The sequence below is a fragment of the Stegodyphus dumicola genome, chromosome 7 (assembly GCF_044657685.1).
Source record: "Stegodyphus dumicola isolate Sdum_Otavi_A_Nest chromosome 7, ASM4465768v1".
In the NCBI taxonomy this organism is placed as follows: Eukaryota; Metazoa; Arthropoda; class Arachnida; order Araneae; family Eresidae; genus Stegodyphus; species Stegodyphus dumicola.
In genome coordinates, this window is record NC_140774.1 from 74,271,225 (window position 1) to 74,296,052 (window position 24,828).

The 24,828-nt window shown below is 32.3% G+C and overlaps 1 protein-coding gene and 1 long non-coding RNA gene across 5 annotated transcripts in view; one reads left to right on the plus strand and one right to left on the minus strand.

The window, feature by feature from the left end:
- Positions 1-2,328: 2,328 nt before the first annotated feature.
- On the plus strand, positions 2,329-13,578 carry LOC146996229 (uncharacterized). 2 transcript variants are annotated; one of them, XR_015042119.1, is made up of 3 exons: positions 2,329-2,780; positions 8,546-8,677; positions 9,731-13,577. It is a non-coding gene; the product is annotated as an uncharacterized LOC146996229 (long non-coding RNA). The 2 variants fall into 2 exon arrangements; XR_015042120.1 differs by lacking the exon at positions 8,546-8,677 and having other exon boundaries at positions 9,731-13,578.
- A 279-nt stretch (positions 13,579-13,857) lies between these two features.
- The window catches only part of LOC118205417 (dual specificity protein phosphatase 22-like), a 288,792-nt gene continuing 277,821 nt past the window's right edge, over positions 13,858-24,828 (minus strand). For all 3 annotated transcript variants that reach the window (XM_085820462.1, XM_085820461.1, XM_035377705.2), the window contains one exon: positions 13,858-23,542. In XM_085820462.1, coding sequence (XP_085676588.1) covers positions 23,348-23,542 — 195 coding nt within the window. In that variant the 3' untranslated portion in view covers positions 13,858-23,347. The remainder of the gene's footprint in view (positions 23,543-24,828) is intronic.

Sequence of the window (24,828 nt, forward strand, 5' to 3'; positions counted from 1 at the left end):
ATAGATTGAATTAGTTTTAATATTTTTTCCTCTTTATGTTTAATTATGAATAATATACAGTTCAGCATAACCAAGTGTTTAGAATACTTAACTGAATTCAAATCCGAATTCTATTTTAAAATCTTGTGAAATCAATTTGAAACATACTTCTCAAATAACAAAGATATGGAAATTTTTAACAGAAAACGATAAAAATATAAAAATCAAAACTGACATCTGATTCATAAAAAAGAATAACTCATTATGATAGTAAAGAAAATTTACTGACTGAAGCAAAAAATTCTATAAGCTTCATTAAAATTGCGCCACAGTTTATATCAAGCTGTGTATCTAAGCATTTCACAAAATGAAAGACGCGAAGAACCTATTCTAATTAAATTTAACATATATACAGCAAGTATTATTACAAGTAATATGATTATTTTTCTAAGGGAGAGGGACTGATAAATATCTTCAAATTAATCATTCATAAAAAGTACTACAAGCCTTACAGCATGAAAGCTGTAAATTAATTTTATAATTTGAGGAATAAAATACAATCATTAGTGAGCAGACTATTATAACGTTGATAACAACGTTAAAACATAAACATTTTTTCATCCGCTAGTAAGCTTAGCCGTCTGGCTACTCAATAAATGTTTACATTTGGAACTGCTAAGACGGAACAGCAGCGCCATCTAGTGAACGTGACATTTTAGAACCCGTTTTTCTACTAGGCAATTTCACCTCCTTCATTATACTCTGTTACAGACCAATAAGCCTGCGATCTGGACTAAGCAAAATATACGAAAGAATTATCTACAGTAGAATGCAGCAATATTTCGATTTGCTACCTGATGAACAATTTGTGTCACATTCTCGCCACTAGATGGCGGGCATCTCTTCCTTTACTTTTGCTGTAATTAAGTTCCGAGAACTAGTCGAGATTGGAACCGCTCTGAGGAGCGTAAAAACTCAGAATTAAAAATGTACTGTCTTAAAATAATTATTACCTACCTTGCAAATAGTGAATATTAGTGTCTTATTTCAATAAATAATTAAAAGACAAGATGGCTTGTGGAAGCACTTCCGGAGAGAACCCGGTGAATTGTAAACATTGCCAAATTTGGCGATAATAGTTAAAATCTGGTAACCCAGCGGATTCAACCTATTCGCTTGTTGCAACCATTCATCTTGCGTCCATTTTGTTTCGTTATCACTGTGGTTCTTCGCATTTGCAGATTTCTATTATTCTTCTTTTATTTATTACTTTTTTTCTTAATTTTTTAACAACGAATAGATAGAAATATTTTCGTAGATCCCGGTTCTCGGTTCGGGATGAAAGGAAGAAAATAAAGCGGGAGGGGTGAATGCTAATTTGTAACACGGCTGTTCACGTTGTGTTCTTAATTATTAACAGCTGTACGCACGCAGAACCATGAGGTTCGAAACGCTCAAATAATTCGTTTTCGTACTCCGCAAAAATGTGCGTTTTAAATAATTAAGTAATGCTTTTATTTTTATTATTGTTTATTGTCACCTAAAACTATGATAATAAATCAATTTTTATGGCGTAAAATTGTAACAATATATTGTTAATGCTTTTCTTACAATAACCTTTCAGAGGATGGCAGGTGTGACATAAATAGATTATTAAATTTTAATAATAAATACTATTTATTACTGATTATCTGTGACAGAATAGTTTGATGTATTCCCATGGTCATCAAAATTAGCAAACCACTGCTGATGTAAGGAATATAGTTCAAATGACTCTTGAAAAGTAATGAAATGTGTAATGTTCAAGTTTTATTAACAATGCTACTGAAGAAAATTTGATTACTGTTGAAGGTTATTAGTATTGTGAAATAAATTATGAAAAAGGATGGGTATTTGTTTCAATGTAAATTGCTTTAACCTGCATGCAAGTAACTTTAAAAAAAAAAAAAAAAAAAAAAAAAAAATACTGAAAACTGTTAATCAGAGTTCATACACATTTCTGCACACAGAAATTAAGGACCATTAATGAAAAAAAATTCAGGACCTATGAGTAAACGCGAACTGAATAAATTCAATTAAAAATATTAGCGATGCCTGCATTTCACATTTGTAATACCATCCTAAAAATAAAATAGATCCATAAGTAGTATGTATTATTACTAAACATGAATTAACATAATTATTAATAAGTTTGAAAATGAAATAAACTTTAAGTAATTGATCAAGTAGCATTAAATATTTTACACTTATAATAGTTGGGCATATTTGAAAGAAGTGACATTTACATTTTACTAACTTTATGTAACTTTTTTTTTTTTTTTTTATGTCTCATAATGTCACATACTTGGTCAGGCTAGCGGTTTAGTAAGTAGCAGGTTGATTTTATGTCAAATGGCATAGGTTAAAATGAGAAGTATCATAATCAGCAAAATTCATAACAAAAGTTAATAATTTAATAATTAATTTCTGTTTAAATTTAATACCAATTTATTTCCGTATATCACGTTTAACCTGTTAGTTTTACATATACATGCTTATTATCTGTGAATTTTTACTACCATATGCTTAATATATTGTTTAGTCTGCGAACTAGAATTTACATGCACTAAAAATCACGTTTACAAAGTATCACGTTTACGGCTCGCCTCAAGCGTCGATGAAACGCAAGCTTGGCGAGTTAAATTGGAACGGTGCCAACGGGTTCTCTGCGGATGAAAACCCTGGCTTGTTAGCAGTAATAGAAACTCTTACTGAAAACGTGATTATTAGAAGCATGGCGTCGTGAACACTGAATGCAGCAGGTAAGGAATTTTACATTAATTTTATTGTAAATAGAAGAACCTGATGCAACATTTTTATGGCGCCCGAAAGGGACGCCAGGTTTTTGAAAAGTTCTAATAAGTGAATTCAAAAGCTGAATATTAAAATTGAAGATTTTAATACTTGTTCTTGAAGTATTCAGCAAAAGAATAATTCAAAAGAATAATTTTATTTTCTAAGTAAGAGTTAAAATATTTGTTTTTCATGAGACGTATATTTCTGTGTAAGTGTTTGAATCTAAAAAAGATAATGGCAGAAGTAGATAAATTAAAAAAGAAAAGAAGTATCTTAAGAACTGCCGTTACAAAACTATTTAAGAAAATCGAAAGTGAATTAAATAAATCTGAAGGTAGTATTAATGAGCTCGAAGAATTGTTAGAACAGCTTAATGCTAAAACCGAAACACTATCTAATGCCGATGTAGAAGTTGAACCAATTCTGAGTGTAGATGAATTCGAAATTACAGAACAATATCGCGAGAAGATAACGTTATGGAAATTCAGGCTTAAGAAACGGATTGAGGAACTTAATCATGACTTAAATGCACCGAACACTCAGCAAAATATAAAAGATACACCTAATGTTAAATTACCAAAACTTTCGATTCCCGTATTTTATGGGAACAGTAGTCAATGGCTTACTTTTTGGAATAGTTTTGAGTCCTCAATACATAATAACGAATCATTGAACAAAGTAGACAAATTTAATTACCTGAAAGCATATTTAGGAGGAACAGCTGCTAGTTGCGTTCAAGGACTTCCGTTCAGTAAGCAATTCAAATCTTACACGACCGTTTTGGAAGGAGAGACATTCTTATTAATGCGCACATGAATAATTTGCTGAATATTGAATCATTAAAAAATGCGAATGACATAAAAACATTTCGTAACTTGTATGATAAAGTAAGTACAAACGCAGATTAGATGTCTCGAAGCGTTAGATGTATCGGAATCTTACAACGCTTTGCTGTGTCCGATGATTTTGAAGTTATTGCCTTCAGAATTAATGCTTGAATTTCATAGAACACAAAATGTTGGCACCGATTATAACATAAAAGTTTTAATGTCATTTTTACACGCAGAACTTTCATCCCGCGAACGCACAAGGTCAACGGTTTCGCAACAGCGAAAAGTATCCGATCGGCGACAGTCTTCTTTCCCCCTGCAACGAAAAGCGCATATGGTCTCTCAAACAGACATAATAAACCAAAGATTCCGACCGCTACAGATTTGTTTACAAAATCCGAATGCAGAGAGGAAAATATGAACTGCGTCTTCTGTAATCAATTCCACAAGACTTATGACTGTAGTTTCGTTTCCGGCTTATCATTACAAGAAAAAAGGGACATTTTAAAAAGGAAATGTGCTTGCTATAAATGCCTAAAATTACACCACTTGGCGCGAAACTGCAGAACAAAAATAACTTGTTCTATTTGTAAAAAACAACATGCAACTATTATGTGTAATAAACAAAATCCTTCTGTCGAGGTTTCGGAAATTAAAAAAGACGAAGAGATAGAAAATAAAGTACTTTCAAATCAAGCAGGATGTTCAGAAGTGTATTTGCAAACTTTAGTTGTTCGCATATATGGAAGAGGGAATAACCAATTTGTTCGAGCGATAATTGACACCGGAAGTCAAAACTCATACATAAGCAGGTATGCAGCAGAAAGGTTACAATTAAGAAGCTTAGGTGAACAAAGTGTAACCCACGGACTTTTCGGTGGCATAGAAGTTTCGGAAAAACATAAACGTTATAGAATAAAATTGGGTAGCGTAGATAAACGGTATAATTGCGAAATCAATGTATTAGATGAAAGAAAAATATGTTCTTCGGTCCCTAAAATCAAAAATATACACTAGATTAGGGAACTTAGAAGAAGAGGAATTTACGTCAGTGATGTTTTTGAAAATGGAAATTGCAGATTATTCCAGGAGAACCCCCAAGAGATTCATTTGTTGTTAGGGGTAGATGTTGCTGCAAATTTATTTACAGGTAAAATCGAAGTTCTTCCTTGGGGAAGATTAGTTGCTGTAAATACAAGACTTGGGTGGACAGTCATGGGGAAAGCGAACACTGACAATTATGAAATAGAAAATTCCTTTTCCACGCTTTCGTTATCTTTACATATTTCTGATGCCATGCTGTCAGAACTGTGGAGGCTTGATGTTATCGGAATAACAGATCCAGTTACAAAAAAGGCTAGAGAGGAAAGGGATTTGCAAGCAAAATGCAGTTCGAAAATTCTGTATCTCTAAACGAAGAAGGGCGTTATAAAGTCGCACTTCCATGGGCGGAGAATCATGTACCACTCTCTACCCACAAGGATTTAGCTTTGAAACGTGTACAATCTACCACCCAGAAACGTTTATCTCAAAATTTATTTTCTTCATACAAAGCAGTTTTTAATGACTGGTGTAACTTAGGAGTGATCGAAGAAGTTAAAGAAAATATTGCGATTGACTATGGACATTATTTGCCACATAGACTGGTGATCAAAGAAAATAGCTCAACACCAATTCGACCGGTGTTTGATGCGTCTGCGAGGAAACAATCGTCTCCTTCTCTAAATCAGTGTTTGGAGTGTGGACCAAATTTGATAGAACTAATTCCTTCTCTTTTGTTGAGATTTCGGGAAGGCAAGTTTGCTGCTATAGCAGACATTGAAAAGGCTTTCTTACAGATCAGTGTAAGCCTCAAGATAGAGACTCGCTTCGGTTTTTCTGGTGGAATGATGTGGAAGAAAGGAAAACGAAAATATTTCGTCATACTAGAGTAGTATTTGGGGTTAAGAGTAGTCCTTTCCTTTTGGCAGCTGTTATAGAATTCCATCTACAAAAGTACATGAAAAATTCTTGATAACGGAGATGATAGCTAAACTCTTGCGTAGCTTCTACGTAGATAACGTTGTTGCCAGTTTTGACAAAGAATCCGAGATGATCCAGTTCATTGAAAAATCTCGAGAAATAATGTATGAAGAAAAGTTTAATCTTCGAGGTTGGTTACATAACGGAGATAACTTGAAACAGGAAACTATTTTACCCGTATTGGGTCTGTTATGGAACTCTCAGAAAGATAATTTAGCTTTGAATTTGAATTGGCTAGAAGATTTTGAAATGGGTATAATAACGAATAGAACAATTCTCGCTGTAACACACAAAATATTTGATCCTATTGGTATTGCGAGTCCTGTTCTCTTGTATCCTAAAATATTGTTGCAGAACCTATGGAAAACAGGAATTTCTTGGGATACTGAAATCGACGAGAGTACATAACAAAATTTTGCCAATTGGTATAAAAGTCTTTTTCTCTTAAAAGAAATATCCCTCCTACATTGGATACATTCCAGCAAGGACAATAGGAAGTTCTGCAGCATTCACACATTCTGTGATGCCAGTAGTAATGCGTATGCTGCTGCTGTTTTCTTGAGAACTGTGACGAATTCTGGAGTTGAAGTTCATCTGTTGGCATCAAAGTCTAGGGTAGCCCCGTGAAATCTATTACGATCCCTCGTCTGGAATTGATAGCTGCCACGATAGGTGCCAGACTATGCTCTTCTGTTTTAAATGGTTTACAATGGCAAAATTTGGAAACGCATTTTTGGATGGATTCTACAACAGTTTTGACGTGGATTCAAAGGGAAGAGAATGTCTGGGCTGTCTTTGTGGAAAACAGAGTCAGAGAGATTAGGAAACTCACGGATCCAAAAACGTGGAAACATATTGCTGGAACAAAAAATCCAGCTGACCTCCCATCAAGAGGTTGCACCGCTAAACAACTTCTAGTAGTTAGATGGTGGGAGGGCCCCGACTGGCTGAAGAAAAATCAGGAAGAATGGCCTAGACAAAGGGAAATACCGGATATGGAAATAGTGAATTCAGAAAAAAGGAAATCAGTCATTTCTGCACTAAATACGCAAAGGGTAGAACATTTTTTTGAGAAATATTCACCTTACCATAAAATGTTAAGAATAACTGCTTGGATATGCAGATTTATCAACAACGTTGAGAAGAACCTGATGCAACAATTTGGTTTTCGCCGAAACTTATGTATTGTAAAACAACTAGTACGGATAACAGAATTTGCAGGAGAAGCAATTCACAAGAAACAATGTATTGCACTTCTACTGTTAGATGTTCCCCCTGGGGGGTCGACGTAGAGAATTCTGCGAAGCTACTGGCTAGGATCTGTACCTAGGCAGTCTCGGCCACGCGGGATAAAATTTATGAACTTGGTGGTTCTGAAGCCCCTGGGAATGGTCACTTATTGGCCGGCCTCGGGAACCGTAGCCGGAGGGCTAGTTCCCCTAGGGTAACGGCCCACTGCGACTGGGGTTTGCTGGGTAACGGCCCACTGCGACGGGCTCGCCCACGCGACTGGTAGGAGCAACTTGACGACCGGTGCTGCCTGGTGTCTTATCCAGGTGGTGCGCTGCTCCCTTGGAAGGGTAATAGTGGAGGTTGAACCTCCACGAAGTGCCCAAAGGGGAGTGGACCTGTAATGTTATTGAGTTCACGAGGCAGGGAAGCCCAAATTGTTGTTGTTACTATTAGATGTTTCTAAAGCTTTCGACCGAGTTTGGCATTATGGACTTTTATATAAACTAATTAAGCTGAACTTTGCGAAAAATTTGTCAAACTTTCACTCTTTCCTAAGTCAAAGAACTTTCATCGTCAAACAAGGTAAAGACTTTTCGGCTCCTCGACCAATCAGAGCAGGTATTCCCCAGGGTTCGATCCTTTATCTGTACTATGTTTACGACTTTCCCAAACCAAGAGCAGATAATAACTCATTCCTCGCATGCTACGCAGATGATACCGCGATTGCTATAAAGTCTTCAAATGTCAAATTTACACTTAACAAGCTCCAAAACAAGGATATTGAGTTCTGGTGCACGCAATGGAGAATTAGCGTAAATGCTGCAAAATCCCAACTTATCATCATTCACAGACATAAAATTAGAAAACTACTAGAATGTGACATCAAACTCTTCGATGAAACTGTGCCAAGGGTAAAAACAGTCAACTATCTTGAAATTATCCTAAATCAAAAGCTAACATGGACGGATCATATTCAGAATATAAGAAGAAGAGTGAATAACATAATCCACAGTTTATATCCCTTGCTTGGTAGAAATTCAACCCTAAGTCTGAAAGGCAAACGTCATATTTACGTCTCGGTTATCAGACCGGTTATTACTTATGCATCACCAACATGGGCTGCCCACACACCAGCCAACGGGGGGGGGGGGAATCTGCAGACCCTCCAAAGTAGCATGTTAAGAATAGTCACAAACACACATTTCGTAGTAAGCACGGACATTCTGCACCGAGATCTTAAGACCTCAAGAATGCATACACTATTTAACGATTTGAATGACAGATTTTTCACCTACGTTTAATTTCCACCGCAAGTGGACGGTGTTTTTTGTAACGCACAAATTTGTGCCTTTCTGCTAAATTAGTTTGAATTAATAAAGGGTTATTTTCACCCTTCTTCTGTGCTGGTAATTAATTCACGCCTGTGCGAGAATTCGCCAAGTTCTTTGTAGGATCTAATTTAGTTTATGTGGAATAGCAGAGACAGATCTTACAAACTAGTGCTAGTAGCGTCAACTTGGGTATTCTTTCGGTTTTGGGAAAAACTGAGTAATTTCTGGTGTATTTAAGTGTTCCTCTCACCTTTTTCTTTCCTTATTACATTCTGACACTCAAACAGTTTTTTCTGTTTTTCTTCCGACATCTAGGGAAAAATGAAAAAAGAGAAAGTGGAACTGAAAATAAAAGTAGAAAATAACTATTATAAGAACTATTACGTAAACCACTTAAAAATATTCGGAAAGCCATTGCTTGAAATAATTTACCTTACTTCTGAAAAAGTGAGTATATCTTAAACCATTGCTTGGAAAATATATGAATTATTAGATCAATACCAAATAATTCAAGGAGGGGGTGGTACTCTTTTATTTATTAAAGTAAATAAACCGAATTTAAAGACGTAATGAAAATAACGAAACAATTTCCTTTGTTTTCTCCATATAGCTAAAAATCGGAAAATGGCCAATTTTTGATTTCAGAATACCTTGTATATTTTTACTTGACTCCAAATCTCAAATAGGTACATTTTGAATTCAGTGGTACTCCGTAAATATATCAATCCTTTTTTTCTCGAAAGATAATAATTTTTAGTTTAATAAACAAATGGTTCATGTAAAAAAAATTTTTTTTAGTAATAATGCTCTAATCGCCGCTTTTCCGAATTAAAAAGTTAACCTAAGTTTAACATACCTTTTTTTACGTAGAATAACAACAAGCAATCACACCTTCCCCCGAAAAAAAGATAAATGTTGCCCAAATTACTACGATTGCAACAGTAGAACAAAATAAGGACTAAGCAATTTGCCGAATGCGTCTACGGCGCCCCTTGTACCCTTACATAAGTATCGGCATCACGTATTTTCGTTCACATATATTTACAAGCTCAGCTCAACTTATATCAAAAACTGCAAAAGCATTAACTGATAAAAGTAATATATAATAAAAGTGATATAAATAGTATAGATCTTATGTTTTTGCAAACTTCTGGAGAAAATGTAGCATCGCCAGTTGAAACTCTAAGCTACATATCGTTGTCAACAACATAGCGGTGTGCAGAAAGAATTTTGGATATATCCCTAGATATCAGGCTAGAGCATTTTTTATGCCCTGTTGTAATCACAGTTTGAACCTTGTTGTAAACTACGCTACAAACAACAATTTATTCAGTGCAAACTTATTAGATATGTATATTAATTTGTTTTTAATATTAGGATAATAAGTAGTGTTCAGCGATATATTTGGTATGCAATGCGTTTAGTATATTATTTCGCTTCGCTTGCAGTGTTACTCTTTTATAACATGAGGTTGTTGTTGACTAATGCTCATTTGTCTAGCCTATAGTCAGCCCAAGACCACAAAATTCCTCGTAGCAAGGAGTGCAAGATATGCCTGTCGTTGGCAACAGCCTTGAGCACCTTACAGGTGACAGTACGATTTACCTCAGTTTCGTTCCCAATTTTGATGGAGAGCACACTGGGTGGACGGGTCCGAGTGTCTCCCACCCCTCTTCTCCTACCATAAACATTTCGAGAGGACTTTCGCCTCACCTATTTAGAGTGCCCCCATGCTGCATGGACACTGTACATTTACAAACATCCATGTCTTCTCCGGGGTTCGAACCTGCGGCCTTCAGCACAGCAGTCGGCAAACCACTGTACCGGTTGGGAGGCTTTTTATAACATGAATGAATGTATAATTCTTCAGTCAATATGTCTGAGTGTGGTTTTTAACAAAGCACAAAATGTTTGCATATTTAGGCATATATATATATATATTGGTTTTTCATATTATTATGTTAATGCTTCATTTTAAATGTTAATCATAAGCACCATCCCTTTAATATCGTCACTACATAAAGGTGCTCGCTAGACATTTGCACGGCGGCGCCAATTAGGCTTGGCGCGGGCCTGCCTGGCCCTGATGCTCACCGGAATTATCAAGCCTTGGTTTCTTTTTGTGGGGAGCCCATCAGTGTCGTATATCACGATCCTGTCGTGTCTGAAATGGATCTTGTGGCAAGACTCATCTGCGCAGCTTCTACAATCAAAGAAACTCCCGGTGTTTTTGAACATATTCAGCAATCAATGGTCCGTCGGTGTCAAGCATGTTTGGCATCTGATGGTGCAAACTTCAAGCATCTGTTGGAACCTTCAAGCTGTTGAACTACCATTTGTATTCATGTCCAATAAATGTTAAAAATGAATCACTCTTTTGTTTCCTTTCCCATCTTCTACCTCTGCTACCACTTACGCCTGATGTTTCCGAGTATAGGTTCCTATGCAAATCTTAAATCCATATGATATACCCTACCTCCCTTAGAAGTATATTGCAACATTTACAGTACACTCTGTATATCTTTAAACTGGATGTTTTTAAAGTGAATCCATGTTGTGTTATTCTTGTGTAATGCATATGACACTTATAAAGCAAAAAAGCATTCGGGGAATAATACTAGAATTTTCAAACCAAAACCTTACTGAATCAATAGAAATGAAGTAAAACAATAACTGTATTATTCTTAACCCCCTATTTGTAATCCATGCATTTTCCTATCTTTTTTCATTCTGCTAGCATTTAATCTGTCACTTACTACTTTTTTTTACTTCGAATATATTATAAAAATATGGAAAGTACACATGTATTTATTCAAGAATAGCTGCACAGATCATGCAAAAGCACTGAACTGATTATCACTGCAATTGGATCTTTATGTACCGGCTACATCACAGTTTACGTCATCCACATCTAAAATATTATATATACATATGTGGCCAACTAACCTCTAGTTTAAAGGATCTTCCATGGGATAACTGTACTATAAAACTGCTTTCACTCAGTAAGTGCTAAAACCAACTTCTGACTTATGAAGGTTTGTGGGAAAATGCACTTTATTGCAATTCTACAGCTTTTGAAGATTTATTTTCTTTTGCATTTTAGAAACAGACTAATCAAATTGGATTGGCTAATAATACAATGTAACCAAAAAGTTCTTGTTTCTGATATGACATTGGAAGAGTGAATCCCAACATAAAAATAGTCACCAAACCTGGCAATGAAATGGTTAGGATGGGAGTCTGGATATTGAACAAGAGCATAAAAGTGCATTGCATCGGTACTTCAAACATAACTCACACAGTGACTGATTGAAATGGACACATCAGAGCACATGTTCGGAGTTGTTTGCTGTATGATTTTAAAGTGGGCCTGTCAGTAGCAGAATCAAGTCACTGAATTTGCTAGACGTTTGAGGATGATACCATTAACGAACGAATTGCTAGGCAATGGTTCCAGAAGTTCAGGTGTCAGGGGATATGTCTCTTAGTGATGCACCATGCAGTGGTCAGCCACAAGTGCTGGACGGCGAGGCCCTGAGAGCAGCCATAGAGAGTGACAGTAGCCAAACATGAGCTTGCTGCACACCTCCAGTTATCTGTTGAAATGATCAGACTGCATTTGCACCACATAGGAAAGGCATACAAGCTGAGCAACTGGGTACCCCACTCACTGTCTGATGCAAACAAGCAACAGCATGCTGCTGCCTGTTTGTCGTTGCTTACTTGGCACTGCAATGCATCCATATTTGATCGAGTAGTCACCAGCGATGAAAAGTAGGTCCAGTTTGACACATCCAAGCATTCCAGACATTGGTTGCCACCATGGGACCCTGTGCCTCACATTGTGAAATCATGCTCTGTATCTGGTGGACTAGTCATTAAATGGTGCACTAATGAGCTCCTGCCAGTGGGTCACACCATCATGGCAGGCTGTACTTGTAGCAGTTGGAGCATATGCATCAGGCACTGATGCATAAAGAGCCTGCTATGGTCAATCGTAAGTGTGTACTCCTCCTCCATGACAACGTGAGATCGCATGTGGCTTGGGAGGCCAGGTACACCATCTAGTGACTGGGCTGGGAGACACTACCCCATCCACCATACTGCCCAGACTTCGTGCCCACAGACTACCACCTTTTCTATTCTCTAGACAACCGTCTTCATGGGAAATCCTTCACCACCAGGCTAGACTTCGAAAATGCCCTCACTGACTTCTTTGTATCCAAGACTCCTGAGTTTTACCGTGATGGCATCACAGAGCTAGCCACTCGTTGGCAAAAGGCACTGGATGCCGATGGTGATTACTTTGAGGATTAGCGCTGATTATTATTTTTTTTATGACTTTTTCTTTCTGATGGTCCAAAACGGCAAGAACATTTTTGGTTATTTAATGATTTACATCTTACTGATTTCCTTGAGACATAAATCAAATGCATTAGTTACTATATAAAATTTTTCCTTTATACACGGTCCAAAACAGCAAGAACATTTTTGGTTATTTAATGATTTACATCTTACTGATTTCCTTGAGACATAAATCAAATGCATTAGTTACTATATAAAATTTTTCTTTTATACACATTAAGATAATTTTTAGGCATCTGTGTTTACTATACTATATGAATTTCTCTCTCTTATGCACGAGTTATCTGACATGGAATGACTTCCCTTTAGTTTGGAATCACTAATTCTGATGTGCAAAATTTATGTTATTCAGAAAGGCTGTTAATAAAACCAATGACACAGGCTAAATGAAAACTTTTAGCTTCATACATTTCCCCAATATATGAAACCTAGACATGTAATTCCTTATTAAAGGTATTCAAAGTAAAATTTGGAATTTTATGAGAAATGTCATGAAAACGAAACTGAACTTTTCATACAGCCTTTAAGTCTAACCAATTAAAATATTTATTAAGCTTTTCAAAATTTTGTATCTTTATTTGCAAAATTCATGAAGAAATTAGAAAATAAATTTATTAATTTAAATTGCTTTTCAGAATATATTTTCAAGTGAAATTATATATTGATCTAAACTTAAGGGAGCTAGTGCAAAACATAAATGATTCATTAGGTGATTAATCATTCAGTTTTAAGTAAAATAGCATTTTGTAGCTGGTCTTGATAAAACTCATTTCTTAAGTCTAATGAAACATAGTTATTCTAGACAGTGAAAACAATAGTTTAATGTGAAAAGATAGCTTTGTAATAAATAGAGGAAAATTTTTGTATTATTTATATTTTATATTAAATTTTTAATATATTTATATAATAAAAATTTAATATTTTTATATTTATATATATAAAATTTAATATTTTTATATTTTATATTTTCTTTATATTTTATATTAAAACACTGCAATAAAATATTTCTTACATGTAGTGAAAGTTCCCCTATCTTTTTGTCCTGTAAGGATCACTTGAAAATTTCTAGCTCACTATTAAAAGAATTTTTAAAAAATGTCCATCCTCATCATGAATTTTTTTGTAACTGAAAACACATCTAAGAGTAAAATATGTAAGGAAATAGTCAGCAGCCACAGCTGTTTATTTACCATAAAGCCAATGAGCTAACCCTTGACGAGAAAAAGGAATTGTTTCACATATCAAGTTGGCCAGAATATAAATACAAAACTTTAAAACCCTTTAATATTCTTTTCTTGGATTATGTGCAATATTAATACCCTCTTTGCAAAAAAATGCCATAAGATTGTTATCCTTGTGCAATTTGTACACAGAAAATAATAAAATTTGAATTGAAGAAAATGATCTGTGTATCTTGAACATCAATGGCACATTTTATGCACAGACTAAATACTTCATAATAAGAATAGGTATTAGGTCTATTAACAACAAAAAAATTATGAATCAATGATGTATAGAACAGATAATAGAAAAACATTTCCAATTTAAAACTCTATAAGGAATTTAACTAAAATCACTAATCTAAATTCTATCTAATTTTAAAGATTTCTGTGATTTTTATGTCTTCATGTAAATATAACACATTTTTTTTAGCTGTTCTTGACATTATTTGCAATAAACTCAAATATACTGCATAAACGTATACGGGGGGGGGGGAAGTTTAATAATAAAATTTATTTATTTTATGACTAGCATAATAGTATAAATTACAATAAATAATTATGAAACTCCTAGTTAAAAATAATTTCAATATAATAATAGTCAAAGCAATTGAATAATGTTAAAAAAATTATACAAAAATGAAAGCCTGAAAAAATATAAATATTGTATTTTTTAATATTTATTTATCACCTTATAAGTAACCATGGGTTGTGCTGGTTTATAAATTCATAATATAAAACACATACAAACAAGAAAGTAGAAAGATACCTTAATGTCAGGTACAAGAAGATTGGTACTTAATAGCCAAACAAAAAGGCACAATAAAAATTTGAAAGGATAACTGGAAATACCCTTCACACAAGATACAGGCAAAATTATGTTGGTCATTTAGGAATATCACAAGCACAAAATTTATATACAGGTAGTAAAGTGCAGCTTGGAAAATGAGAGTGTTGGAAGCACAAGATTAAAAAAAAAAAAATTTCTGAATTAATAAATTAAAAAAAAATATCACTAAAACAACATTATTGCTGGTTAGAATAAGTAAATAAAAACCTTTTAAAAAAATCCGAAAAGAAATTTCAACTAAACTGTTAAAACCATGTTCATGAAAAAATTAATACAGTAACCTTTAGATACTTGGAAATACTATCTCTGAGAAACAAGACTTCTCAGGAGAGATGCTTGTTGTAATGCTAAGATAAATAGGGACAAAATTTAAAGAAACAGAAGAATCACATTTTGTTCCTCTCTCTCATGGACAATAAAAATGCAATAAAAATATTACTCTTGCAGGGAACAAACAAGATGTTAAAAGAATGAAAGCTTAAAATAAATTGAAATAAATAACCAGTGTACAATTAAACAGGTGCAAACTTTTTTCAATTACTTTACTTTTTCAATTTTTTTAAATGTTTATTGCATATATCTTATATAAAAATGACATTTTAAAATAAAGAGTTTGCTGCAACTATAAATATATTTAATCAGGTATGATACTCTTAATATTTTTCACCACCTCTTTGAAATTTTGGTTATATTTAACATACATAATATGAAAAATTATTTCCTAGCCTGATACACTGTTCTGTGTTGTCATTAAGATTTATATTTATGTCTATACTCCCATTAAATTAAAAATTTTTTAAACTTAAATCATATATATATATATATATATATATGATACACTGATGAGTGTACATTTAAGTTGTTACAAACTTAAATATATATTCTGTTTCTATAAGTAGATTTACAATTAAATATTTTTCTCTCTTAAATTTTAACAGTGTTATGAATTAATGTAACTTCCTTTATATTACCCTTATCTGCATGTCTGAAAGATGCCTTATCTGCATGATACAATTAAGAACCAAAATGATTACATTCTATCGTATTGTTTTTACATCTTAGCTTTGAAATATATAGCTACACTCTTAAATGCAGTTTTCCAAAGAAAACCATATTTCTTATACAGAGCTGAAATTATACACTAATTTTTCAATACATGAATAGCAGCAAAGCTAACTTAATTTCTATTTTGGATATTATTTTATTTATCGTAGTTGACGGCATATAAGACGCACTGGCATATGTGACGCACCCTTATTTAGAAGGCCACACACAAGGAAAAAAAGTTTCAATAGTCCGTGCGACAGCGCGGTACCACAATAACTTAAAATGTGGTTTCTTTTAGTTCTCACGTTTTGTAAAAGCCAAGTAAACAATCATTGAATGCAATTACCAAACATATTTTTATTAATGAAAATTAACAAACGGCAAGCTATTTTGAACATGATATGTAAATTTCAATAATGAATAAATGAATGAACGGCAAGCAATCAAAGGCATGGTTATGTTTTTGTTTTTTAGCAGTGTTCAGTTGATCTTCCAGCAGTCGCCAAGTACGTATCATTTTTTCGGTAGGTGGTGGACCAAAATTCCTTGCTGCTGCTGTGTTTCCATGCACTTTGGCGTAGTTTAACACTCCTAGTTTATACTGAATTGTATAGCTTAATCTCGTGTTTCCTGTATTCTTATCTTCCAGGGTATTTTTTTTAAACAAATAGTTTTAAGCACCGATACCGACATGTTTATACACAGTAGCACCGATTCCGACACGTGTGTCGGCTGAGTCAAAGAAAGTCTACGTAAAGAAGGAAAGGCTCCATAGACGCAATGTGACCGTCGAACCTGTTCGAACTTTGACATCAGCTTAACTTTGCGATGTTAAAGCAAACTTTTGGTGCTTTTTGGCGACAGATATTTCACGCATGCGCAAAATAATTATGGCAGATGTAGAAAAAAGTTATGTGTGTCTGCCTTTATCCGGGCTAAAAATAGCATTCAGTATTGAAAGTTAACCTGTGTCCTTCACGTATAAGACACAGGTAACTTTTTTTAGACCAAATTTAGGAAAAAAAGTGCGTCTTATATGCCATCAAATACGGTAATCCTCAGCCTTCTGATGTGTCTGTAAATCACTAAAATGCAAAATACTATTATTATCATCATTATCTGGGGAAGCTAAATTCTATGGAATCCACAATCAAAATTTTGTTTTATGATCTAATAAATACGTTGCTGCACATAACAGACTACTTCATTTCAATGTGCAAGGTAGGACCTGCTTTTGTTTAGGTATATTGTACAGCACAGAATATTTTTAACTATTTTAACATTGGTCAATTTCATAATCTGCTCTTCCTAAGCTCCTGCGTTAATGAATTTCTATTAGCATAAAATCTCCAACACCCCAGAAATAAACTGCCAAGAACTTAATAATTGCTTATTTTTTTAATTAGATTTTTTATTATGTTGCCAGTTTATGGTTTTGTTTCATAGCTGGGCTGTAAAATAGTAATTATCAATAACAGTAAGACAACAATGCAGAATAGTAACATGAAGTGAAGTGCTTATGCTAAACAGAAATGATCCACTCAAGTAAGATATATTTTCAGATAACAATACAAGAATGACTGATAATTCATTCAACATGTCTGGAAAATTAATGTATATGTATTAACACGATGGGAAAGAGCACTACGACTGGGCAGTCAGGTAACTAACTACCCTTTGTTTGCATGTACAGGCACCTGGGGTATTTTCATTACAAAACAGCTGAATGTAGAAAGATATTTATTTCTCTTCCACAAGAAATAAAAGCATGTCAATATTAGATGTAGCTAAAGGTCACTGTATATTAATTACGATGTGTACAAAAAGCTTTAGGAATAATAAAAAATGCATTAGAAATGGTAATAAAGGTGTTTCAATAAATATGGTACATAATTATTAGAATATCTTAAATAAATACTATTCATAATTTAATGCTAAGTTACCTGAATACAAAATATTGATAGAATGATATTTTAATATACTATTACATTTAAAAATGAATAATTCTGAAAAAAGTTCTGTAGAACAATATGGTTATTAAAATGATAATTGATGTTTTCATGCATCAATAATCTTTTCATGCAAATGCATTAAATCCTAAAATAGAATAGAACAGAACAAAATCGAAGAGACACCACATAAGTCTTAGTTCTTAAAAATTTTTTAGAATATTTATTTAGCTATCACTAAATGAAAATATTTCCTCAGCAGATAGTCTAATTCTAATAACAACAATTACTGATAATTCTTAAATGTGTAATCTATTTTATACACTGATGAGTGTAAGCCATCATCTAAGAGTATGCATTCAAGAAATCTGAGATTTAACTTTTAATCTACTCTGTGCTTTACAGTTTTCTATTCTGGTACTTACATCCATCTGAAGCTACTATTGAATTTATTGCATTTTGTTCTCATTAATATAACATTTAGTTTAATATTTTATTAAACATTTAAGCAGAGGTAAAGAATAGCTGTGTAAACATTAAATGGTCAACTTATAAGTTGCAAACATCAGATCCTAAATAACACTCAATCCTCAATTGATTAATCATGCATAAAAAGAACTTTATTTACTATTAAAAAAAATTCTAAAATAATAGAATACTTTTCTGTGCTAAAAAGTGACAAATTACTTTTCACATATATTATTTCTATGTAAACTTCTCTGAAGCGTAAAATATCCCAATAAAATTAAAGGAGAGAAAAATATGTCCTTAATTTTCTCTCACTGCACCTTTAAATCAGCACAGCTTCTTAGTATTACTTAATATCACTGGGTTTTATCAGCATCTATTTTAAAAATTGAACTTATTAAATTTTGTTTTACTTAATAACCTTGCCTTCTTACAATATTTCTATTGAATATTCCAAATGAATGCAATAATGAATCATCCAATATTAAACTGAGGATTGAGTGTAACTTTATCTAGGAAGATTATATTTAAAACAGAAACAAAACACTGTATAGAAGAACCATATTTCACAGACGATTTTTCTTTGAATACTTTGCAAATGTGACCAGAAGCTCACCAATTAATAAACATTTAAACTATGCCAAGGCACTTTCATAGTTTATCAAATCTGAATAATATACAAATCGAAGAGATCCACAGATTAATAAAGTTTGCCAATAAAGTTTGCAGACATAAGTTAATGCAATCTATTTATTAGCATATGCATTAGGTCATTTTCATTACAAGAATACAAAATTAAATGCAACATTATATCTCAGTGAAGGCATTTTGTTTAATATCTTTAGAAAACTTAGTAATAACACTCAATAAGACAGTGATCTGAATAAAGTGATGAAACCTAAATGAAAAATTACAAATTAAATTTTTCTAATATATAACTGCCTGCTTAGGTTCATTTAACAATACTTTCAAAGTTAGTATTATGAAATTCTGAATAATTTAATAAAAATTCCTTCATATCTTAGTATTTTATGTTTCAGTTCTTAATATCTAAATATTTTAATTCAGTTTCTTGCTTCTTTTTAAATGTCGCCCCCCTTTTTGAAGTTTTAATAGTTAGATTTCTACTTATTTGTATTACTTTTATTTTACTTTCTCTTTTAACTCTTTCACTCCTGACAAGAAATAGGCTCAATATGTCCAGTTCTTATCAGAATCAAAGACTCACTTGATTATCAATTACTATAAATATATATATATATAGATAGATATATATACACACACACACACCATAGCTGCCAACCTTGAAATATGAAAAACTGACAGATTTTCACACTGAATGGTGACATGATTAAAAAAAAAAACTGATTTAAATTGACTTTATAATGTATGATTCCGGTTACTAAACTATTTATAATATGCTTCTGAGGAAAATATATTAATATTTAATTATATATTCTAAATTTTATGAAGCCCTGTGGTGAAGTGGCTAGCACATCGCGCAGCTGCACCACAGGTTCAGAGTTCGATCCTCGGGCTGGGCAAGGTTGACTCAGACTTTTATCCCTTAGGTGGGTCGATAAAATGTGTACCAAGTTTGCTTGGAGACTAAACACCAGGGGTCCTGCAACAAGCTGACCACTTGTCTAGGGCATATGCTGATGCACTCCAATATCAAGCAAAGGTCAACAAAGAAAGAAAAAAAAAAAAAAAGTGCACTGCAGGCTGTGGCCCACTAAGGCCGTTGCACCTCTGAATTTAGTTTATTCTAAATTTTATAGTCATTGTGTAGCATCATTTTGTAATCTTTAAACATTTTCATAATAAAAGGGGAAAAAAAAATATCAATGTATGGTGAATGTAAAATGAATACACAATTTACCATATATTGATGTAAAATAAAATTAAATACAAATATTAACTTTAATATTGGTTGAATCTTTAAAAAATCTTCTGCAAATGTATACAATATATTGGGACAATTTAGATCAAAGAAAATTTACTAGGAGAAATATTGAAATTATAGGGAAAAGGGTTTTGCACAATTTAAGTTTTATTAATCCAATAAATTTAATTTATTTCTAGGAAACATTTTTAGCAGTTTTTCTTACTAAAAGACTAAAAACCGAGATTGAAGTATTGCAAGATGTGATGCAAAACTGGGAGAACTGGCAACTATGATACATGAATTTTGTGTATTAAATGCAGAATTAATATATAAACAATATATTGGCCATAACAGTTTAGTATTATAACTGCAATTTCAAAATGACATTTAGCTGATTTGTCAGACAAGTATCAAATTAAAAACTCATCACTGAGAGGGATATGTTAAATTATAGTATGAATGTTAATAATGACTTAAATTTTACCATAAAAACTACACATACTTCAAAAAATGAAGTCATAATTTTTATCTTTCATCCCTTAGGATCTTAGGATTTTTGCTACTAATGAAGAAATGCTCTTCATTAGTAGCAAAAATCAATTTGTAAAGATTCTTCTTATCCTGCACAGATTTCTTTTTCTTAAAGTTAACAAGGTCACACAAAACACATTATTTTAGATAAAATTAATATAAGCTTATGGAAATATAGACAGATGCTATTAAGTTAGTGTTTTTTAGTTAAATTTTTCATCAGTATGTACTACTAACAAATATTTTGGTACTTTTTGCTCTTTTATTACAAGGAACAATTTTTTAAAAATAAATACGTGTACTAACAAATATTTTTTAAATAAAATTATTTAGGATTTGTAATGAAATAGTTAATTTAGAAATTGAAGGAATTTGGAAATTACAACCTGTTAATAGGTATAATTTCGATGTTTGTTCCATAAATACCCATTTTAAAGTGTTATTGGCTAGACAACAGCTGCATGTTATGGATAAACTATATGCATAAAAGGCACTTTTAATTCATTAAAACTACTATATACAAGCAAAGGGTAATAGCAAAGCACAACTGTTTTGGAAAACCACTATAATAGAATATTAGATATCAAGCAAATGATATCTTGCAATTCATTAAGTTTAAAATCTCTCATTTACAACATTACATCAGGCCAACAATGGCTTGCAGATATTTCATTTGCATTCTTTGCCCAGTAAATCATTAAAATAAAACTTTGATGAAAAAAGTTAAATTTTATTACTGCAGGATGGAGGAGGAAGATAACAAAGGAAACTTGATAATCTATAGTAGATTCTCAGTTGAAGCTTATTAAATGGGATTTTTACTCCTTGAACAGAAGGAAATATTCTGTATATATTTATAAAGAATTTACACAGGAAAATCTGATTAGTTGGCAATTTAATTTTCTAAGAGTGTTTATTACTTGCAAGTTTTGTATGATGCTGCACTGCAAGTTTTGATTTCTTGTACTGACCATAAATGTAAAAAAAAAAAAAAAAAAAAAAAAAAAAAAAAAAAAAAAAAACATAGTTTGAACAAATATGTACAATTTTCTCTATATCAAAAAAGAATCCAAATGCGTGTTATGTAGAACTATTTATTATTTCAAAATTTTTTCCTGATTAGTTAATTATATAATTATATCCTTCAAATCCACTTCAGTACGGGGGAAAAGGCAAAAGATTTTGAATGAATTATTTAACATTAAAATGGCAAATAGAATTCAAAACCACATACCCTTAAACCAACATTTACAAAAAGTTTTGTAGAAAAATATTCCGTTTCTATTGTGCAACGACTTCACTGTAATCAACATTCATTTCATCCATTTGCTAACATTTCTATGCCTCAAAGTGCAGGCAATTTAAAAAATATTCAAACTATAGTTGCAATTCCTGATTCATTTAACCATTCCATTTTATCACTTAATAGGAAACATGAGCTCTATGAGCCTACATAACATAAATAGCATAAAAAGTGCAGATATCACAATGGACACAAGCACATTCAATATTTTTTCACACCTAAATTGAATAGAATGAAAAGTTCATTCTGTCACAGTAGCTCTCAAATAATATGCTCTGGAATAATATTTATCATTCACTGAATAATCTTCTAACTTAAAATTCTTGAAGGAATAAACAAATTTTTCCTTCCTCTTACTGAAATACCAAAATTTCAATTCATTTTGCAGCTACTATTATCTTGTATATGTTAAAACATTTACAGACCACTAATGAAAACAACTGGACAGATTTAAATCATTTTACAGTTCATCCTCCTTATAAGAGTTTTAATTAAGGCATTTGAGAGCCACTGTCTAAAATAAGATAAATAATGTTGTTAATTACAACATACAATCTGTAAATAGTGATATAAATCTTAAAAATGCATAGAATTAATAAAACATACTAATTTATACATATATTTCAACTAGTAATCCAACCTGAAAGACTGTTCCTGTTTTATAGATTTTGCTTTTTAAATGTGCATTAGTCCGAATGTTATATAAGATTCAATTTTAAAGTATAAATGCCAATTATTACTTCATAAAAAATGCAGCAATAACCTACAAAAATTTCTCATGCTATAAATATTTTGTTAATTTTACTTGCATTTTAGAAAGTACTTTATTATACTAAATATAACATTACATTCTCATTTTAAATATCTATTCCCATAACATGTGAGTACAAAACAATTAGCTAGTCAGGAATAGAATTTTAAGGAAAATCATTGCTAAAAACAACGATTTTTCATTTTTTTTTTCTTTATAGTATAAAAAAAATTTCTTACTTTTTTTAAAGTTTTTTTTTTTAAAAAACACATTTAAAGTATTATTACTGTTAACATGGTAACAAACATACACTTTTAATAGTTTCTGAGGCATGTACTTTCAAAAGATCACTTTATCTGAAAATTAATAACAATGGCTATTAAAGTTACACATTGAAAGACTTATAAATGCTAAAAACAGATTTGAATTAATCCATATTCATATTTAAGTTCGATCAGAAGAAAGAAAAATATTTCAGCTTCCAATTACTAGTTGTAACTATAATAATAAACAGGAAATCTGCACAATTGTTATTTCAAAATGCTTATGTAAAAGACCTTATACAGTTATTCAATTACGTATGAATATTTTTTATTTATTCAGATTTTAAATGCATTTAAAAACACAGGATCTACTTTCAGAGTGGAGAAACTAATTTTGAGCACTCTACATAATAATTTACAGAATATAAATTGAGACATTTACATCACTTCAAATAAGTTGCCTTTTCAGGCAGCAACAGTTGTCACGAGGACCTGGGGCTATCCCGATTTGGAGACTGACGTTTTGGTGAGGGGGGAGGGCCATACCTTCTGCAGATACCACCACATGGTTCTTTAGATTTTGTTGTAGCATGGTATATAACAAGAAGTTTCTTGCACTCCACTTCGTCTACCTGGAACGTCTGTTTCGGATAACGCTCCCTAAGACGACGCCTCTCCTGTATATGATATAAATTTTACACAGTATCCTTTTTAAGCAGTCTGAATTACTTTATCCTAGATAAATTAATTTAATATAATCCTACTACTCATATATATTCTCTGTGAAATTTTAAAAGATTCTCACAGGTATTCAAGTTTGATTATGAAAAGAATGTTATCAATGTTTTAAAAATATTACATAGGATATATATATATATATATATATAATATTCATCACTGAATGAACAGATTATTATATAAAGCTAATTAGGAGTATGTCTGGACAATTTTTGCTCTGAAAACAGCACCACCACACTTTGGCAGTGATTCAAAGAGATGTTTAAATTGACATGATAGCAGCATCTCCCACCATTCTGTTAGTGCCTGTTGTAAATCTTTCACATAATGTGATGGTAATTCAAAATTTAAAGAGAATATTCCAACTCATCTCACAAAATCTCAATGGGACTGAAACCTGGCAAACTGGGAGGTTATGTGACTGTGCTACACACTCATTAATTAATTCTCTGCCAATTGTAAGTGAATAGCAACAAGATATTGGCTTATTATATACAGTACAAAGTCTGTAATCTGGACTCGTTGGGAATTTGGCGATTCCGGATTAGGGGTTTTTCCGAATTATAGATCATCAATTTAAATCTGGTAAGATGGCATGTAGAAATCATACAATAAAAAATATGAAATTGTAATTTATAAAATAAAGAACAATTATGATCTAAAGGATATCAAAATTTACAAAAAAAAAAAAAAAAAAAAAGCTTAATATTTATTTGTTTACTTTATTAAACATTTCTTTCAATGTAAGTTGTTTAAGATGCTTGCACAAAAAATTCAAAAAGTTCCTTTTTTGTGTGTCATATATAGTGGACTTTCCAATGCCATACTTCTCGCATAATTTTGAGACGAATAGATCTTTATCCATTTTTTGCAGCAATTCCACTTTTTGTTTAATGGACATCGAAACATGCTTTTGCTTTGTAGATCCTTTGGCAGCTCCAGAATTGGAAACTCTTTTTGATATAATCGAAAGTTCAAGCTTAATTTTTATAAAATTGTTCTAACAGTCTGCAAAAAATAATAAGCGGAATCCAATTAGAAGATTAAGGAATAGCACAATCTGCAATATTAACTGAAATGCCTTAGATAATTTTAGCCTAGCTTATACCGTCCGTTATACATTAAACACGCATGTGTAAACTCATTATGCGCATGCGCATAAAGTTTGTAGCTTTCAGGTCCGGATTATGGACGTCCGGATTACAGACTTTGTACTGTAGTAGTT